This window comes from Dermacentor albipictus, chromosome 6 (genome assembly GCF_038994185.2).
Source record: "Dermacentor albipictus isolate Rhodes 1998 colony chromosome 6, USDA_Dalb.pri_finalv2, whole genome shotgun sequence".
Taxonomy (NCBI): domain Eukaryota; kingdom Metazoa; phylum Arthropoda; class Arachnida; order Ixodida; family Ixodidae; genus Dermacentor; species Dermacentor albipictus.
In genome coordinates, this window is record NC_091826.1 from 106555924 (window position 1) to 106577126 (window position 21203).

Genomic DNA, 21203 nt, shown 5'->3' on the forward strand with positions numbered 1-21203 from the left:
TTATCAGTCCCACCTTCTTCTATCACACACTGACCGGACAGCGTTACATGGACGAAATCCTTGAAGGAACGGTGGATGAGTTTCTCAGTGAAGTCCCGCTGTAACGTCTTCTACTTCTGTGGTATCAGCAAGATGGCGCACCAGCACACAGCAACAGCCGAGCACGAAATTGGCTGGACGCGACTTTTCATGCGCAATAGATTGGAAGGCGCGGATCTGTAAATTGGCTGGCTAGGTCACCTGACCTCTCTTCAGTTGATTTCTATCTTTGGGGTTATGTGAAAGATCGTGCTTGCATGATCGAGGTTGACGTCAGATAGTTCAAAACAAGGATAACAGATGTCTGCCGTAGAATTCGAGCGTCGGCCATCAAGGAAGCCACCGAACATGTGATAAAGCGGACTCAGTACTGCGTCGCTGCAGAAGGACACCTTTTCTAACACGTCTTCTAGGCAGCACCTGGTGTTCAACGGCGCTTACGAATTAATAGATAATAAGGGCACACTGACATCTGATGTTACCTGGTTGTCTTCTTTTTTTTTTGCAGGCATCCCGATTGCCAATTGAGCTGTTTAGAAGTGGGTATTTAACTTCTTGAACGCATCGGTTTTGCCTTTTCTAAACACGTGGGTCGCTTCCCGGTCTGCATATATCGCCTTTATTTTATGCCATGAACCTGTTTATGCAGCACGTATGCACTATCATGAAAACTAAAACTGTCACTTTAATTTGTCATTCGTCCGAAGCAAGTTTCAGGCGCGAGATATTGTTCCGCGTGCACTCTGTCGATGCGGTGCGAGCAAAGCCGGGATTCCGAAACATTCTAGATTGCATTTCACATTTCTTGCGTGGTCACAGCGGTGCTTCGGCCGCGTTATCATGGAGCTTTTGTTATGGATGCGATCAGCATGCCTTGAGAGACGGATTATATGTGTGACGTAGAGAGGAAGGAATAGCTGTAATGCCGCGAAACATGCTCTTGGTGCTCATTCCGTACCATTGTCAAGGTGACGCGCTTTCTCTTCCGGCTTGCGACAGGCGATGCAGTGGCTTTCAATCAGCTTAAATGAGGGCGCTATTTTATGATGCGGGTGGGAGCGCATTCGCGTGGTATTGTTCATATTTCGTGAGGTTTGTTTGCCAGTCGGAAAACATCTCACGCAATTAGTACGTCGCTGAAAACAAAGCAGCTAGATGTCATTCGGAGGTGCCTAATTGACACTTTGATAGATAGGACAGTACTTGTCGAATCACATAATTAATTGCAATTGTCGAATTAAATTTCAGGAACGAGAGAATTACTGGCGGCTACTCCACTGTACCGGAAACAGTAGCCACTAGGCTTTCGTCGGGTAATGCAACTGCCCTTGTTTTAAGTCTTGGTGCATGATAGTTGAGGCACCCTGTGTAATTCACTCAGTAAGCAAAATGAGGCCAAGCCGGATTCACTCGAAATCAGAATCAACAGCAATCATGCGCAGGAGCGCTTAAACTCGAACTGATGGAAGAAGAAAAAGAAAGGCATAGAGAGGGTACAGTTTCCTCGGAAAAGCGAAGCAGTAGTAGTGATAGCGAAGTATACGATAATTACGCAAAGGTAGATTACACCACCGAGAGTCGCCAGATTCTTGATGGTGGAAGAGGACTCAGACTGTGAAATTGAGCTGCCTCCTACTATGAGGTCTTGTAAATCCTCCTATAAGACCGTCACTTCAGTGAACAATTCATCGAGATCACACGAAATTCCTTCAAGTGCAAGAAATTTATATATACAGACACGCATAGGGTTTGGAAAGCTGGTCGGGCACCAGACCCCCCCCCCCCCCCCCCCCTCCCGCCGGAAAAATGAAAACTTTCTGCTCATGGGACGCGCCGTCGTCCCTGATAAGTGATAGGCTCGAAGCACGGTTGAAAGCGCTGTAATGGGATAGCGCACGAACACAGTCATGTCGTTTTACGTTATATTTCGCGGGCTTTCTTTAAACACCGAAAAAAAAATAACCACGCAGCATGAACGTTCCCACAAAAAAATTGGATCCGTCGTTTCTAAATCCCTTCTAAAACGTAGCGCGCTTCCTAACTGGAATAACGGGCAATGTGCTTCTGTCTTTACAGCAATAAAACAGCCAGAAGACAGAAGCTAGAATACACATAATTGAAGGGAAGAGGCAAAGTTCCGGTTTTAAAATATCGAGCAGAAAATGCTATAAATGGGAATCAACTAAAGTGTTTTTATACATATAGCACATGCACATTTATTAGCGACACGTAAAAATGGTGACACTTACTCATTAAAAACTCATGCTCTTAAATCGGAAAGTGGACATATTACTATATTATTATATGTTATCTTGTACTGCTGGGAAGGACGATTTTCCTCGTAATGACGATTCAAAAAGACCTATCACAACAAAAACATCGAGTACTTACACATAACAATCTCCTCGTGGCAAGGCGACAAATATTTATGTATCCATCTTGCACGAAGCTCAAGGACTGTTACACCATAAGCGTTTTGAAGAGGGTTCACTTTAAGATGTTATTTCGGTCTTCACACAACGTGCCGTAACGCCCAGATGAAAGCACTGAAAGCCGTGAATTCTGCCCACAGCATGAAATCTCTACATGCTACATTACACTTATGCGAACTTAACTTGACGGTCCCACTGTAAAAAGCCTTTCGTGTCCCCCGTGGAAAACCGTCGCACTCACTTTCACCTTCCTTACTATGCGAAATAGTTCAAAGAATCATCAGCGAATGGTTCCGTGTGCGCCACGGATTCGTCAGTTTCTAGAGTCGAGGCCTTGGCAGTGTGGCTTGAGGAACCAGACGCAGCACCTCTTGAAGTCTTGTCAAGCAAGAAGCTTTTCGGCAGATCGAAGACAGTCGCCAGTGGCACGGTGATCACCGAGTACTTCATAACGCCATCTTGTTTCGTCTTTATGAACGACGACGTCGTAGACTCCGGAAAGCCTCTCTCGGCAGTGGGCGTCAAAGTTCTTTGCATAGTCGGCACCAACGAATACTTGGTAAAGTCACGAAAAACACCCCCAGCAAAAGGGGCCGCAGGGGACGGGCTATTTGCCCCAAACGAGTTCACGATCCCGGTAGTTGGACGCGGTCTCCAAATGACCCTGGTCTTCAATGGGAATCTGGATGGCGCGGTCGACGGTGGTTTCGTGGTCGTAAATGAAGCTGCCGACGTTGATGTCACTCCAGCTGTCTTTGCTGTCGTTACCGCGAAATTTATAAATGGTCTTCGGTGTGGCGTTCTTTTTAATGTGAAAATAACGGCAGGAGATGTCTGTGCTGCAGTCGTCATGGGCTTCCGAGGTCTCGTGCGATTGTTTTTTCGGTCGACATCAGCTTTTTTCGCTGTATTCTTCCTGGTAAATAGATTGAATGAATTGCGACAATGGTTAAATCAACTTTCCCGATTTAATTAGATTATCAGAACATTAGGACACCGACATCCTATTCAAAAGTGAGCCTGCGCTGTTGCACGCGTTATATGGAGGTAATTAAGCTATATGAAGATGGAAACACCAAGTTGGCAATCACTCGCTAGTGTGTGCGTTGCAACCCTCGACGTTGAGCATCTAAAGTACCTTTTTCGCTGAGGAAAGCTGATGAATGCTCCCTCAGGAGCTGTCGTGATGATATATGTTTCGGTGACGCGTCACTAAACATGCGATTTTGTCGCGACACCTTCGTAAATCCCGTTTTCCCAATCGAAAATATTCTGCGGCAATTTTGCGGTAAACACGTGAGAAATGAGTTGAGAAATGAGAAATCGGACAGTCCATAACTATTCCGGACTAAGAAGTGTGATATTAACCAGACCTATTTTCGTCTGCCGCGCGTTCTTCAACAATGAAGCCGCGTCAGCTTCCTATATATCCGCCACTTACTTCCACGCGAGTTCATCATCGTGTGCCTCGCCTATGGACTTGCGCGCAGGTCTTCGATTGCCAGACGGGCTCAGTGTCGTTTTCCGGGGCGTGCTCTTGTAGAAATTCACGGGCACGCCTCCCCGGGCATGCCTCCCCGCCACCGCTACCTCGGTCTTCGGTCGCCTGCTGGTCCCGCTGGAGTGAGTGGCAAACACGGCTCCTTTCCGCTTGCGGTCAGAGGCTTCCCGGAGTGCCGCCTGTGTTTAGAATATTACGCGGCGTGTCAGTGGGTGATGTGGTTTAGGAGCGTACAGCATATTGAAATATGAAAGATTTACCTCCTTTATAGAAGTGGGGTGGACGTCTGAAATCATCAGCTACCTCAGTGTGCGTTCTGATACTGCCAATCTACATAACGGACTAAATACAATTCAAAGTGACACTGTCGCCAGAAAAATGCAGCAGTTGCACGGGAGAACTACCCCACTTATGAACAGAAAGTTTGTGTGTAATAATGTGTTCTTTCCAGCTGTATGGTACGCAGCGCAGATGGTGCTCTGTTTGCCGGCTCACGTGAATCGAGTACATATATACCACGGGGCATTTATTTGGGAGTCACGGTTCGAGTTCATGAGGTGCAGTATTTGAATTTTTATGAAGGACAAATGAGGCGTAGGGCTTGTAAACGTAGAGGTAAAACTTAAATTCACAGGTACCTTTTTTTCAGGAACCAAAGCCTTCTTGTTAAATTTCATTCTTTCAAACTAGGGGGAGGGGAGGGGGGGGGTACTTGTCAAGGAGGCCCACGTTCGGTCAACTTAAAATTCTACTCGGATGTGGAGCAGGCAGCTCATTTCGTTGAAAAGCGTTTTTCTGAAGCTCACCTAAAAAATTTAAAACAACATATCGTCTACTGGAGCAATATACATGGGCTATTTCCATCACCACTATATCCGTCTCGAGCTGGAAGCCAGCTGGAGACTGACGCTTTCAGGCGTCTTCCAAATACGCTGTAAAAACTGCTATTAAGTATTTTTTGTCCAGTTACATGTCGTAGTTCTACCCGTCGAAACATGGCTAAGTAATAACAGCGCGTATTCTTGTTTTCTACATATACACCATACTTTTGGCGCAACACGTGAATTGTGTTTGGTGTACAAATATGCGCAAATTGGAAAGGCGCATATTTTGTGACAGTGGAACACCAGAAAAATAATAACACTGCTACAACCTTGTTATTACTACGTGTGTAGATAATTTGGAGATCACGAACTGACGGCATCTTAGCTCCATAAAACGCGATAACGGCGTAAAATTCCATTTACATATGCACGCTCACTGCTTGATGGCGAACATGAGTTCAGCAATAGCATGGTAGGCGTGCAAGAAGCACCTTCAAGCAGACATTCAAAAGTGTGATGCCCTCTCTCTGGAGGTTAGGAAATCTGCACAAGAATTACGGCAGAACTCATCTCCGGGTGGCTGTCGGCTAAAATGCGAATGGCAATCGGGCAGTGTAGCGACATACCCTATTCCTGAAGTCACGCTTATTCAACATGTGTAGCGAAAATTCTGCGACTTTCTCTGGGCTCCGGCTATATGCCACATACATCGTCCCACTTTGCTGTGGCATTTGCTTGCCGCGGTCTCTGATGAAGCATAAAAACACGACGACGACTGCATGACGCCGACGCAGTAAAGATGGACTGGCGAAGCAGGAACGCTACTAATGGAACGACAAAGGCGGTATAACGACAACGATGTTACGGCAATGAGATGTCGATTCTTAAATTATGACGATGGTGTAACGACAATTGTGACGACGACGACGAAACGAGGACAGTGAGACGACGGCGCCTGTATGACGACGATGGCGTGATGGCGATGATATGACATCTGGACGAAGAAGCGGGAATGGCGACAATGACGCGTCTGATACGGCATGACCACGACAACGGAATGACAACGTATGCGCGATAGCGTCTCTGTAATGACGACGAAGTGACGACGATCGCATGGCAACGGCAGCATCATTACGATTGAATGACGACAAAGTTATTACGAGAGCATGAAGAAGAAGGAATGATGTCGATAGATCGAGGAAGGTGGTATCGCGACGACGCCATGCCGACGATAGGATGGCGATGCTGAAGTGATGCCGGTGCTGAAACGACAGCGTAATGACGATGGCATGACGATAACGCTATGACAACACCGGCGTGGTGATAGTCGAATGTTGAAGTATGGAATGACCGCGACGGCATCCCGATGATGGTATGACAAAGAATGCATGACGTATGTCGACGATGCAGTCACTACGATGGCATGGCAACGGCATGAAGGCAAAGGTGTAAAGACGAGTGTATGATGACAATGGCTTGGCGATAACTGTATGATGAAGCCTGCATGATGACGATGGCGGGACGATGACGGCGCAATATAGTTGGTTGACGAAGCTGCAGTGACGACGATGGCATGACCACGATGGCATTAAGACGATGGTCTTACAATGGAGGCATGAGAGCAGCTGTCTGTGGCTGACGGCAGGACAAAGGTGGCAATTACGATTGAATGACGACAATATAAGTACAAGACAACGACGAAGAAAGATTGACGTGGATGGAACGACGAAGACAGTGTCACGACGATAGCATGGCGGCAGTGGGGTAACGTTGCTGAAGTAATGACAATGATAAAACTACAGCGTGATGACGACGGTATGACGAGAGTGGGATGGAAAAGCTGGAATTTCGATGATGCGACGACCACGACGGCATGACCCCGAACACATACCTAGTGGCCTAAGGTATTAGAGAACTTGAGCCACTGAGTCGGGGCAGAAAACGTGACTACGACGACGGCACGACGATAGTAAAATTATGAAGCTGAAGTGACGACAGTGGAACGACCAGGAGCAACCTAGTGGCCCAAGCAGGTAGATAACGTGGGTCCCTGGGTCAGTGTAACATGCTAGATAGATAGATAGATAGATAGATAGATAGATAGATAGATAGATAGATAGATAGATAGATAGATAGATAGATAGATAGATAGATAGATAGATAGATAGATAGATAGATATGCTGGAATTTGCTAAGAAGGCAATGAATGCTACTAGCATTAAAGCGTTTCTGTGCGTGGTACCGGTTATGCTAGAAAAAAATTCATAAAACGATGTGTTCTCAACCTGGGCACTGTTGTCTACAAGGCAGCCGCTCAAATTTGTAATGTATATGTCTCTCCTGGTTAAAATAAATAAGAAAAAGGTATAAAATAAGTAGCTACTAAGCAACCGCGGCGGTTGGCTAGCGCTATCCTGGCGATTGCAGAGCCAGTGCACGTGCGACGAACGCGTGGCTACTATGTGCCAATGCGCTTAGTCGAGATCGAGCGTTGATGCAAGGCGAAGAAAGTTGCGGGAACGCCAACCTCCCCCTGCAGGCCATCTCTGTCGGCGCTGTCCGCCAGGAGCACTTCTTCGTCGAGCAGGCGTCTTCGGTGGCGGGCGGCGAACAGTACCATGGCCACCACCATGACCACCAGGAAGGCCAAGGCAAACGACCAGCACGTCAGGTCCAGCCTGCATATACAAGCGGGAGCCGCAGCATCGCAAATATGAAGAGCGTGAGCGATAAGGAAATGGGGCTGAGGCATGCTGAGGCATCGCGATGCTTAGCACGGTGGGACAGCTTTTCAGTGCAGCTATTGTGTCTGGGATTAACCGACGGCAATAAACGCACATGTTTTTTTTTACAGCGAGGGCAAGGAAAATTCAACAGCGGTTTTCGTGCAGCGGCGGGTGACGGCGTGGAATATATCAAGCGCAGATCAAAGAACAACCAGCAAAAGGAGCTCGCGCCGCAGTCCGCGGTGGGAAACTCCCCGGCTTCGGTGGCAGAGGTAATTGGCGCCACCTATGAGCAGGGCGAAGCCGAAAATCCGTTTTCCTTGCATAGCCTCGTAGATCGTAGCGCGCACGCGCGCCGATCCAAGTGGCCGAGCCCTCCCCCCCCCCCCCCCCAACTGCTCTCCCCTCATCCTCCCTCGCAACTCCCTCATCTTCGACTGTCTCCGCGCGCACGCCGTGCGGCCCCGCCGGCCTGGCGCCAGCTTAGCCCGCTGCATGACGTTTCACGTTTCTTTATTTTATCGTTTCGTTATGTTGTCATTGTTTTTTACCATTACCAGTGAGTTTTCGCTTTCTTTACTCTCATGACTATGTCACACACGTCGTCCAGTTTTCTGCAATATCTTAGTGCATATATCAGAAGCTCGTCTACATTTCGGTCTTGAGGACGTTACATAAAAATCTTTGTTTTTTTATATTTGTGTGTACGAAACGGCCTTCGCGTTTTCTAGCGCTTTTTTTATTTCACCGTCTGTTAACTTTTGAGTTTAGTACTCTTGTATATGTCATGCACCTTTCACTCTTGCACATTTTTTGAGCGTTTATCACACCATGTTATAAGAAAAATCTTTGTTTTCGGAAACGAAGTCAATAAAGCGAGGCCAAGGATCTCTTGTACTGGAACTGCAATTTTTTTATGTCCCGGCAAATGCTGGTATAATATAAGTATGGGCAAGACTGCGTGCGTGCCAACGCATAGCCCGCGGCGCACCACGCGCCAGCTCGCAAGCAATGCCAATGCCCAGCGTAGCGCACGCATTGCTTGCGAGCTGGCGCGTGGTGCGCCGTAGCGCGCGATAAAAAAAAAAAACACGCCGCGTACAGGTAAAAAACAAAAAAAAGTAAGCGGCGCGCGCGGCATGGGAGAAAGGGGAAAGGGAGCGGGTCGGCATAATAAAAGCAAAAAGAAACGAAAAACGTTTGGGAGAGGAGGCGCTGCGCGGCTGCTGTTCCTGTTGCCATGACAACGTAAACAATTGTGTGCGCCGCCATTTTGCTTCTACATCGCCCTGTTGTTAGGGGCGCAACTGAAGGGGACCTTGGGGCTAGCGTCGATAGAGCATCCGCTCAAAAACGGCCATTGGCAGCAATGCGAAGATTCACCCCTGTGCGCCGCAGTCCCGATGCGGTCGTATGAGGAAGTCGGTGGAGCACACACCCGCTTTTGGTAGAGCCGGGGCACAATACAGAAACGCGCTTAAGTTTCAGCAAGGACGAGAGAATCTGCCTTTTTCATTTTCCTGTACTGCCCTCTGCCATACGCCAATAGAAACGTTTTGGAAGGGTGGATGGGTTTTCGCAGGTTGATTTGTGTACCAACATGTTGAGTGAGCGTCGTTTATGCGCGTCCTGGATAGCGAATAATTATGAATGTCTTCTCCGGGGAGCAAAACGAGAACAAGGTGAAAGGCGGAGCCAAAGTTTCGACAAGTGGACTTGTCTTCTTCAAGGCGACCTAACATCGTCTTGAATTTGATCATCGTCTCGAATTTCCATCTGCCGCATTCTCCGTGTTTTCCCTGGATTTCTCCGGGGAAGTATGTCGTTCCCTGGAAGCCACGTAGCACTCACCTACTACTAGGTGAGCAGGTCGCAGTGCGCTGTTGTGCTAACATTGCCGCCGATAAAGGAACGCCGAGTACCGTCTGCGGACCCGGCTGCCTTGGAGCTTGTTATCGCTGATTTCTGCACTTGCAACTCGCTTATTATATCGTTTTTTTACACATTTTTTAGACGTTTCGCACATTCAAGAAATCCTAGAGCGAAGCCTTCCGCGTCGGATTTACCAAAGCGGCGCACTTGTTTACGTCGACATCTTACAGCCACAGGTCGTTGCTAGCGTCAAATATTCGGGGAAAAGCGCATCGCTGATACATTTTTAGAGAGAACTGTGCTGGCATAAGTGCTCATTTATAGACCATTGTTAGGCCGCTCATCGTCGAACAGGCAGAATGGACGGCGTAGGGCTGCATGATTGTTTTGTATATACTTTTGCAGTGCCGCGAGTTGCCCATGCGTTTTGTGAATGGGGAAGCGTCCACCCCCAGCGCCTCGGGCGGCAACCGTTTCTGTTTTTGAGGGGTCGGACGGCCCGCGTGGTGTTGGGTGACGAGCCGAGGCGCGCGCCGCCGCGGGGGGCGCGGTGCAGAGGCGGAAAACGGATTCGGAGAACATGCTTTTACGCGGTCTGTGTTGACATTCCGCCGATGGTCATAATAGGGCCACGCGGACAAAGCTCGAGTGGGACGGTTGTATACGCGACAATGTGGCGCCGGCTCTTGAGTCCCCTGCTAATTAGAGACGCAGCTGCTAGCAATGTTGACCACGTCTGGTGCGTACGGAGCGGGGGGGTTCACGCCCCTGGGCGGCAGCCACGTGCATCTTGTTTTGAGCGCTGTGGAGAGCCCGCTTGGTGTCGCGTTACAACATGCAGTGCGCGCCGTAGAGAGGGGCGCGGTGCGCATGCGGAGGCCGCGTTCGGAGAACGTCGTTTTAAGAGCACCCGAGTCCGGATGCCGCCAGCGGTAATTATTTTTCTACCAGGAAAAACCTTGAGGGGGGCTACGGTACGCGGTGTTGGGACACCAGCGCCCGAGCCCCCTGCTGGCTAGAAACGCCGCTGAGGCGCGAGATGGCCTCAATAAATCGTGCATGCCTGGCGTGTTTGCCGAGGCCGTCACTGACCACGTGGAAATAGGAGGGGGAGAAGAAGATGTGGGAAGAGGGAAAACAGGGTGGTTTTCCAATAGATTCACTTTTGAGAGTAAGCCCATCCCTTTGGGTTGTGGCTTAAGAAACTGTCAATTCTCATTGGCAATTGCTTCCGTGGGATGGGCTAACGACCCTACCGCACTTTTTCTTTGTCTCTTTCCCCTATAACAATCCAGACGAGGTGCTTGTTCCTCAGTCTAGGCTGTAATCACTAAACCTGGTAGAACAGTAAGACTCCGTACGATGCAACGCTAGTCTGGGCCGTAACCACTTAGTGGTAGAACAGTGAGACTCGGTTGGTCGTATGTAGTGACAGTTGTCCTAGGCTCTAACTTAAGAAAAAGTAGAAGAGTAAGGCGCTGTTTACTTGTGTGTTTTGTATCAGTGTTCTTTTGCTAACTCTGTATTTGACTGTGTAAATATTTCCGTTGCAATATATCCTCAAGTTTTGTTACCTCCAACCTGCCTCCTGCTTCATCAACGCCGATAAACACCTTGAAGAGACTTTGGTCGACTTCAAGGAGAAAAGAACAATCAAAAACTTAACTGACCATGTTGTTCTCGCTAAAACGCGGATGCCATCGCTGACGGTTGTTTATGCTGCTGCACCGAATGCACCGTCTCTTGCTTTCCGTTTGATGTCGATGTAAACAGTGAATCTCTTGAATTAAGAAACGTATCAACATGTATGGACCCACCCATCTCCGTAGCGAATGCGACCGGCGACCCAATAAGGGAATGGTGATGTACAGATTCTGGCACAGTGCGGCTTGCCGCTTATTGTGTGCGCGCCGCGCGAAGTGACGAGTAGTTGACTTCAAATCGCTAAAGCCAGAACTGGACTACAAGAGCAGTTTCCTTCGTCCCAACTGTTTACTCATAGAGTAACATAGCAAACGACAAGAGTGGACACTCGAGCCGTGTCGCGGCCGAGCTATGGAGCTTCGTCGCTTCCGCTAGGTGGCACAGCACATCAAAAAAAAAATGTCGCTGTGGCTGCGGCTAACAGCTTGATACACGGCCGGGCCCCACCCAACACGTGCGATGCCTAGTTAGACCCCGTCGCCGAGCGCTTTATGTAAAATGCGCCGAGGATCGTTGTTGGGTTTTTCTGCCAGCGCCTGGCATTACTGCTTTGTCGCTGTTTTATGGTAAGGCCACAAGAAGTGTTTTGGCACATTGTTAAAGACTTATTCTCTTCGTATTTTGTTATGCCACTGTTAGCCGCATTAACGAGTGACGATGGCCTTCAAGCCAAGAACAGCTGCTGCCCATTTGCTACGCTGACTTTCATTTCGCATCCTTTTTTATGCGAAGCATATTACGAGAGCTCAACCCAGCTCCTCAGGCGCGGCGGTGACCATGAAACCACGTGACACCGTGACGTCACGACAGAGGAGAAGTGGCTTTGGCTCAACTCTTGCAAGACGGGCTGGGTGGGAATCGAACCAGGGTCTCCGGAGTGTGGGACGGAGACGCTACCACTGAGCCACGAGTACGATGCTTCAAAGCGGTACAAAAGCGCCTCTAGTGAATGCGGTGTTGCCTTAGAAACGAGCTGTTTCTAAGGCGTGCGTCTCTTGCTCAGGCGCACATTTCGTTGCCGCGCCGAACGCTGCTTTGCTCGACGCTCACCGCGTCCAATGCGGGGCGCGTAGTCGCTGCCCTGTAGCCCATTGTCTTACACCCCTTGGCGGGTCGACGGGAACGCTATCGCGTTCCACTCTTGAAGGCGAAGCAGTAATGCAAGAGTTGTTTCTTCGTCTAGCCGAACCAAATATAGCCAAGCAACAGCAGTTCACCAGGCTAAACAGTGGTTCAACAACTAAAATAAAGGCTAGTATGCTTCGCATCCTGGGCTTAACCTTACCTAAGCCACAGCCATTTTTTTTTATGCGAAGCAATGAGCGGTGATGTTAGCGATAACAGCGACGTGGTAGCGTCCGAGCTGCGAGGCACGTTCGATACAATGACGAAGTTAGAAAATACAATAAAATGGTTCGTTAAGAAATGCGGACTATGAACACATGCCGTTCCGGACAGAGATCTTTATCTTACGCGCAGCGACTTCTGAAAACGTATGGCGCTCCACTTTTGTAAAAGAAATGTGGCTATTTCTAAAGCAGTACACGTGCAGTACTTGCACGTGTTATTTGCAGTATGGCAATAATGCGTGTTCTCTTAACCTCTGCAGCAGGCTATGTGCGCTCGAGCGTTGTTAGCTGTGTTGCATTGGGCTGAAGATGGGTGTTTTTATGTTTTAATTCTGTATGGAGTCGTTACCGTAGAAAGTTTCTTGTTTCTTGGCATTTATAACAGTACTTCCTTGACCTGAGATCTAAAACATACGCATTATACGAAGGAACGCAGCATCTCATTTCTAAAGCTTTGAAGGCTCCAGTATTGCATATACGAAGGAACGTAGCGTTTAAATTCAATAGCTTTGAAGCCTCCAGTATTGCTTACCTTCTGCCTGTCATTCTACGTATTGCAGGAATCTCCACTATTTCCTCAATATACACTCTACAGCCAATGGACACCATGCAAATTCAAGGGCAGATTTCCATGTGTCAGAAGACGATTGCAAGCCTTCGAAGACAGCAGGTGCAGACCCCAACACAAAGTGCTTAATTCACAGTGATGCCAGTATCTTGCAGCTGTTTAATGACGTACGCACTGGCTAACACATTCGAGATGAGGATGTTGGTGCGTGCCCAATTATTTTTGCAGCCATATTAATTTGGCACCCAACCATTCACATAATGTTGCTACCTTAATTCACCGTCATTCCCAGAAGTACAAGAAAAAGCGTAATATATTTTTCCTTCTCAAACCCATTTTCTGTAAATTAAATGCTGGCGCGTCAGTGCAGGTAATTTTTTTTTCATTATCTGGATAGTTGCAACACGTCTTTTATGCGTTTTGCTTGCGTAAAGTTATTGCCATAACGCCATTAATTTCAGACTATTCTCCAATATACCGGCGTCACACGGCCACTTTCGATCGTGATCAAGCCCGATCTGGATCGAAATTCTCGACTGCGATTGGCTCCCTCGCGCAGGTTGCGTAAAAGAAGCAATCGCAACCGACAAATTCAAATTATATCGGGCTTGATCGCGATTAAAAAGTGCGCCGTGTGACTCCCGTATTACTTGCATTTCGCAGTTTCTTCCCGTTTTCATGTATCTGCCTCTTACAATCTTGCTGCAATAAACCGTTGCCTGCAATTTTCGTGTTCTTGGCTGTGCAGCAGGTTGATTTATGTTTAAGGAGCATGGCACAATTATTTACGATACTGCTTTTGGCGTGTGTTACTAGACGTACAATATCACAAGCGATAAAGTTCTACTTCCACAACAGTTGGCATGAATGTTGCGCTAAATGACAGCTTGAAACAGCAAATATGAATTTAAGTAAAACGAACATAAATTGGAAGACCTTTTCACGCTTGTCGTCGCAACATATAAACAGCGGCACAAGCACCTGCATGAAATCACTCGATTTAAGCAATGTTATGGGTCAGAAAAAAAAGTAATAAAAGAAACAAAGCTGAAATTACGGCCTCCGAGATCAGGCGGCGTGTGGCGACCATCTTGGAGGCTAGTGCGTTTCGCCGATTCCGCTAGGTGCGCTGAAAGCGTAATCGGAGGGACTTTTGCGGTATACTTTAAAGTGTACCGCAGGCGCCTACAGGGTATCAACTCTTTACGTTTACTATATTACTCTATGCTTAAGCGTCGCCCAAGCGTAACGCAGTGGGTTTGTGGGTAAATTTGCTAGCCGTCAATGAAAGGCGCCAACTACTTGGCTCACGGTGCAGTCCGGAGCTCTGGTCCGGACGAAGTCCTGGTCGCTTTCTGTTTTAAAGTGGAGTTGCAGTCTGACTACCGCACCGACGTCGAGCTAACAGCGGAGTTTCAACACCGCAGGTGTGTTTGCAGCATCGCACGTCGGAAGGTTTTTTTTTTCTTTCCGGGAACTTTCCTACGAGATCGTGCTGCGCGAACCTTTTCGCGACTGATCAGCTAGATCAGGGCGCATGCGCCATCGCGCCGTGAGAAAGGCGGATTGTTCGAGCTGTCGCTCATAAGCGATGGAACGCGTCGTCGCAGGTGATACGCTGGCAGGCCCTGCACAACTGTTACTTGAGCGTGACAGGTGTATTCGTGCTACGGACACGCCCTGACCAGTGGCGTAGCCAGAAATTTTGTTCGGGGGGGGCTACGTCACTGGCCCAATATATATATATATATATATATATATATATATATATATATATATATATATATATATATATATATATATATATATATATATATATATATATATATATATATGCAGCTGCACGTTTTTCCCTGCAACCTCTTCAGCAAATTTGAGGAAGTTTGTGGCATTTAAAAGAAAAAGTTTAATTCTAGTGACTACTGGCTTCGAATTTTTCATTTAGGAGGTCAATTATTTATTAAAAATTGGCCAAAATTGAAAATTTTCGGCAAACGAAACTATCAAGTTTCAAACTCCGTGACTAAACAATGAAAAATGATATCACAATTCTGTGAATTGCATCTAATAGTACATCTACAGCGGACAAAATAAATATGTTGCACATGAATCTCAAAAAAATTTAGTATTGCGGAAATACGGCTTTTGCAGAACCCTTGTACACAACGTAACCAATTAACGTAAGATACAAATTGACACAGCAAACTTGTCCGCTTTGACTGTTATAATAAATGCCGTTTACAGAACCACAATATCTGTTCTTCATGCATAGCTATTAGTTTGTAAACGCCGTGCTTCTATTTTTTCAAACTTTCGAATTTTCCAAAATATTTTAAACAAAATTCAGGCCCTAAATCAAAGTTCTGTTTCCAACAGACACTAGGATTTAACTTTCTCTCTCAAATGCAACCAATTTCAATAAAAGCGATTAGCAGGATTATCTCAGAAAAGCGTTTCTGCGTTTTACAAGTATTTGAATAGGCCGCGTCGGATTGGGCCCGAGATAAAGCTTCCTCTTAAACAATTAATCGAGGGATCAAATACATGAATAATAACTGCATTGTCATTGCCAAAGATGCTGCAAACGAATTCTTGAAAGCTACGCTCTGTAAATACAAGTAAAATATGTATTTCTTTCATAAAATATTATACTCGTATGTGCCAGAAATTGTGCCAACCATAACTGACGTCAATGCTTCCATGTTTTTGTCTATTTATTAATTAAAGAAAATATCACACGAACTTTAGAACTATATCAGTTCGAAACCAGGAAAGCAGTGCATGCCGCTGATATGAAAAATTAAAAGGCAATTAACTGTACAAGTTGAGGACAAATATCTTAATGAAACTTTGTCATTCAAGAACCGTGCTTACATTCTTGTATATATGCAATGGCCAGTGAAAAATCTCAATGACGCTGTAGTTTGTTCCATTGTATTACGCAGGAGTAGCTGTCCCTTGTCGTGTATCGTGAGTAATTGCACCGAAGTTTTAGTCGCGACAGAGAGCACGTATAAAAAGCAGGAGTTCTGCAAGATATATGAGGGCAAGTCAAATGAATGAGCCAACAAAGGGGTACTTTATTTAAAAGTAGTCTTCATGAGAATTTAGACATTTGTCCTATTGACTAACGAGTTGCGTGATTTCCGTCTTATAAAACTCCTTGGGTTGCTGCTTCAAAAAGTCTGTATCTGGTTCCCTTGAGCTGTTTTTTCGGTTGCCCCAAAATGTAGAAGTCGCAAGGTGACAGGCCTGAGCTGTATGGCGGATGTTGCAGCGTTTCCCACTTGAACTTTGCCAGTTTTGTATTAACCACATAAGCGACGTGGGGACAGGCATTGTCGTGGAGCAAGATGACCCCATTCGTCAATATTCCACGTTGTTCGTTCTTGAATGCGACACGCTGCCGTTCTGGCGTTTCACAATATCGGAAACAATTGATAGCCTCTCAAGATTTAGCAAATTCTATCAGTAATGGACCCTGTCGATCGGAAAAAAAATTCAACAACACCTTTCCAGCGGAAATGATGGCCTTTACGTTCTTCGGGGGTGGTAAATTCGAATGTTTCCGCTGTAAGCTTTGCCGTCGTGTTTCAGGCTCGTAGTAGTGGCACCAAGGTTCCTCCCCGATCACAGTTGCAAACAAGAAGTCGCCATGCTCATTGCGATACCCGATCAGATGAGTCAAGGCAGCGCGAAACTTCTTCGTCTTCTCGCGATGGATAAAAATCTTGGGGATCCATTGCGCACCAAAGAGCCGATAGCCGAGAAGCTCATGAATTATGGCGTGAACCGAACCGTGACTGATGTTCAGACGGTCTGCCAGTTCATCGATGCTTATCCTCCGTTCTTGTTTCAGCTGCTCATGAACCTTTGAAATTGTGTGGGGGGTGATTGCACGATGGTTTTGGCCCGGTCTTGGAATGTCTTTGCAACGTCCTTTGAACCGTTTGCTCCAACGATTCACAGTGGTCAATGAAATGCAGTGTTCAACGTACACGGCAGTCATATGGTGATTAATTTCTGTTTTGGAAACACCTTCAGCTGTCAAAAACTTCGCGACACCGAGTTGTTCAACTTTTGAAGTGTCCATTATGGGACGCAACCATATTCAACCCAGTGTATGAGAGCATTAAAGAACATTTATCTTCACACTTGCGTGTCACTTTTCTAAATGAGACATGCCGTTCTTCTACGCGCATGCCTCGCAGATAATGAACCGAACCATTATTGCGCGGTTAGGGTAGGCTCACTTTCATTTGACTCGCCCTCGTACATTAGAAATGCAAAGATACAATGGGATATGCAAATGCGAAAATACTGCTTGATAAAGGACAAAAAAGTGTCACTGGAAACAAAGTTCACTGCATGTATACACAAAACCTCGCAACAAGATATTTAAGTATACGTATAAATCTCCAATGAGTCTATGTATGTAACTGTATAAGTTAACTGTATATAATGCGTCTAATAACTGTATAACTGTAATAACTGTATAATGCGTATATAATACTGTAATAAAGAAGTAACTGTATGTAATGCGTCAAACAAGGCAAATAAACATGTTGCACAATCATAGATTCACAGAATCCTAGATTCTGCCCCCATTCCATCCACTCCCCCCGATGTATTGCGCGCGACGGAAGGCGGCGCGCTTGCTCCCCTCTTTTCTCCTTTGCGCACACAAGACTGAGCCACCATCGTCGGCTCACCTATTCCACCTCCCCTCCTATGCTTTCACTCGCAAATACATCATGCAGCGCGTGGTCACGATGTTGTCACCCTTGGACTTTATGCGAAACATGAGGGCGATGGCAGGAATGCGCCTGGAGTGTCCATATAATTGCTTTCGCAATAATATAATAAACGTATCCGGCAACTGAAGCGTCCCGTCGCCCATTACTTTCCGCAAAAGAAGTATCAAAATCGAACTTTCACCATGCTACAATTCGCTGCGCCGCAACAATGTATATTTTTTTTCTGTGAGGCGGAGGCACCGAAAGGAAAAAGAAATGCATAGGAAAGTATCTTGGCCAGAATCTAATGCCTACTTCGGGCACCTAATGGGGCTACGGAAGGAATACCGAAGAAAACATGAGACGCTTGGTCCACTGAGAACCATACGCATACTGCTCAGTATCCTACAGCGGCGAAAGAAGACTTTCCGGAAAGGTTCCGCTCAAGGAATGCGGTGCAATCCTTCGAGTCCCCACAGTGATGGCGGCGAGCGACCATTGTTTTTCTTTTCTCGTCTGCTAGCCAGAAAACGTCGAAAACTCTGTCCGGTGAAAATCCACTCGGCCAGAGCAAACCGAACGCGCACCAAAGTGTACCGCACGGTGGTCGGGGCCATACGAGAAAAACGTATGCGCTCTGGTTGGCTCTGGCAGCCCGCGGTTAGGGTAGCGAGAACAAAAAAAAAAAAATCGAAGAGGCTCAATGTGTCCTCGCGAATAAAAGTCAAAGTAGAAAAAATAAATAAGAACGTATTTACTATGGCTGGCTTGAGTGTCTTGACATGGATGTTCTGGCGTAGGTAAAAAAAAAAGTTTATGTTTTTTTATGTGACATGACGGCACAAATGAACCACCCCAACGCTTCGTCTCATTGGACCTCGCTGCCTGTTTGTCAACTCGTCTGCTAGTGTGTTGATTTGGCTTGTCTCGTTGTATGTTACGATGTAAGACTTTAGGAAAGTCAATAGACATTTGGCGTCAAATGTTTATGACAACATTAAACCCACAAAGTTCCGCAATTGAAAATCTAAAGCACAACTTTGGAAATGTCAATGCACCTTTCACATCAAGAGCTTATGAGATTTATACCCATAAAGTTTCGCAATTGATATCCATGCGCTCCACAGATTCCGTGGCCTCAGTGAGATGCCGCGGCGAGCCCGCTCACCATCAAAGCGCCCTCGAAACTTTGTGCTCGGATGGGACTGCTTGGCGTTATGTGACTTCCGGTGTATGGGCGTTGCCACGAAATCCAGCCCGAGTTTGCAATCTTCGCGGTTAAATGTCTTTTCGAGCGTCAAAAAGACATTCTAGACAAAATCTAGATTGATTTCCGGCGCCGGAGGTCACTTTGGTCGGCGGTGCATGGACAGCACGAAAAAATTTCGGGGGGGGCTGAAGCCCCATAAGCCCCCCCCCTGGCTACGCCCCTGGCCCTGACAGGCAGTCTATTAAGGGCTAGCAGTAAATCTTTAACGCACGATTGATTTAGGCTTGTACAACTCCGGAAAACGACTTCATCTATCTCTGCGCTGGGAAGATATTTAGTTTCAGCTAGTACCATAATGTCCGGCACGTTGTGTTTGTCCAGGCTTTCGATAGCCTATACCTATATACGGACAATTTTCTGTGGCAATGAGCAGAAAGTTATGATACCACTACAGCAGCGGCGCATCCGAGGAGAAAGTTATGCAGGCATAGCACGCGCAAGAGCACTGCTGAAAAAGCCTACACACGTTAATTCATTTAGTTGAACAGAGAAGACAACACAGACACAGCCCATTTAGCAAAACAACAGACAAATACACCACTGAGTGATAAACTTTATTTATTTTAGTTTTCGAAATTAGGCGTCTGGGCAAATTCAAAAGCGCTACACGTGGAAGCTACACCGATTAGGAGCCTGCTTCAAGACTAAAATGGCTGTAAAACACTGCTGTATTGTTTGACACGGTAACCCATGTGCCGAAGCGCCGCGTCCGTACTGTTGCCTTTATAGCCGCAGAAAGTGGTGCGCGAGCAAATTGTGCCTTTAGCTTTGAAAAGATATAGTGTCGTAGTTGCTACACATGAGGTAGTCCTGCGTGAAGACCAGCTAAGTTGGTCAGTGCTTTGCTTTCGGCACCACTAGCTGGTTATACGTGCATGTTCTCATAAACGCCTCGTTCGCGTAAGCCTGTCCCTGCTGATAGGTTGTACATTGTTTTAAGCATAAAATGTTTTTATCTCCCATTGTCGGCACCCTTAAGATGACCTCGAGCCAGAATCCAAAGCCGTTATCCGGGCAAGTTGATAGAACAAAACGCGATCACCCGGGCAACCATTCACAACTTAAGAAAATACGGTATCACTCAAGCTGTACCTTCTGGTACGCTGATGTCTTGTTTGTCATTTCCAATAGCGACGTTCAAAAGGCACATACAGGTCACTAGACTTCATTGTCATTTTTTGGCGCTGAGACAGGGTTGCCTGTGCTGAACGCCAGTGGTCCGCGAGTTCCGCGGCGCGGGTTTTGCGCCACCTCGAGAGATGGCGCCAAGGGGCGTGGCGCCCTTTCAGGCGATATTCTTCTAGCTCGGCAGTGTGCTGTCTCCCTGGCATCTTTCGCTGCTTCAGTCGCTTTTTTCTAGCTGACCAGTGTCCATATGGACCAGTGCAGGGTACGGCGGGGTGCGGTGTGGTGTGGGGGAGTATGCCATTGCGAACATACACTACACACATTTTAAGACTGTGGCTAGTGTCATCTGCAACCAATCTGCTTTGCCAGTTGCCATTTCGCGCTTACATATGCTCTCGATTGCGGGAGAGCCAGCAATTTGTTTTCAAGAACTTCTGGTGATAAGCTTTTCCATACAAGAAGAATGAACGACAACACGCTTAGATGTCGTCTCGCATCCTTAAAAGCTACAAAATTAATTTCGCCCCGCTTTCCTGTCGGCGCTCAAGAATCGCGAGTGGATTCGTAGGCACACTTACCTAGGGGTGTCGGGTTCGCGCGTAGCGACCACGAACAGTCTGCCTTCGCTCGTCGAGAGGTCGCTGGCTGTGTGGCCCGAGGTGTCCCAGTGGCGACTACTCCGCTCCGGGAAATACGTCGAGGAGCTCACGTAGTGCGCGTAGATCCTTGGGCGCCAGTGAAGATAAGTTGTTTGCGTTATTTGGCCGGCAGTGGCGTCACCTCGTTCGTCAACAATCCACTGCATTGTTGTAACCGCTGTTGTCGGTGATGATTTAATGATGTTTCCCTCATCAGTGGCAGCGACCCACTTTGGAGGTAGGCCAAGAACCTGGTGGTATTGTAAATATTGATGAAGATACAACACAAATAATTGATGATACAAATGAAGTAACACGTACCATGTCAGTCAACCGTGTATAAGCTAGAATACGCGAAAATAAATTAAAAAAGATTTCTTACGGTAAAGCGAAGGATCAGGATAGAGGGAATAATC

General features: G+C 46.9%; 1 protein-coding gene across 1 annotated transcript; it reads right to left on the minus strand.

Annotated features, from left to right (window-relative positions):
* Nucleotides 1-2343: 2343 nt before the first annotated feature.
* LOC135905044 (uncharacterized) lies at nt 2344-21002 on the minus strand. The gene is made up of 4 exons (XM_065436047.2): nt 20728-21002; nt 7324-7474; nt 3913-4151; nt 2344-3387 (listed from the first exon to the last, which is right to left on the minus strand). The coding sequence occupies exons 1-4, from the start codon at nt 20952-20954 to the stop codon at nt 2727-2729; spliced, it is 1278 nt and encodes a 425-aa protein (XP_065292119.1). The 5' UTR covers nt 20955-21002; the 3' UTR covers nt 2344-2726.
* Nucleotides 21003-21203: the final 201 nt, after the last annotated feature.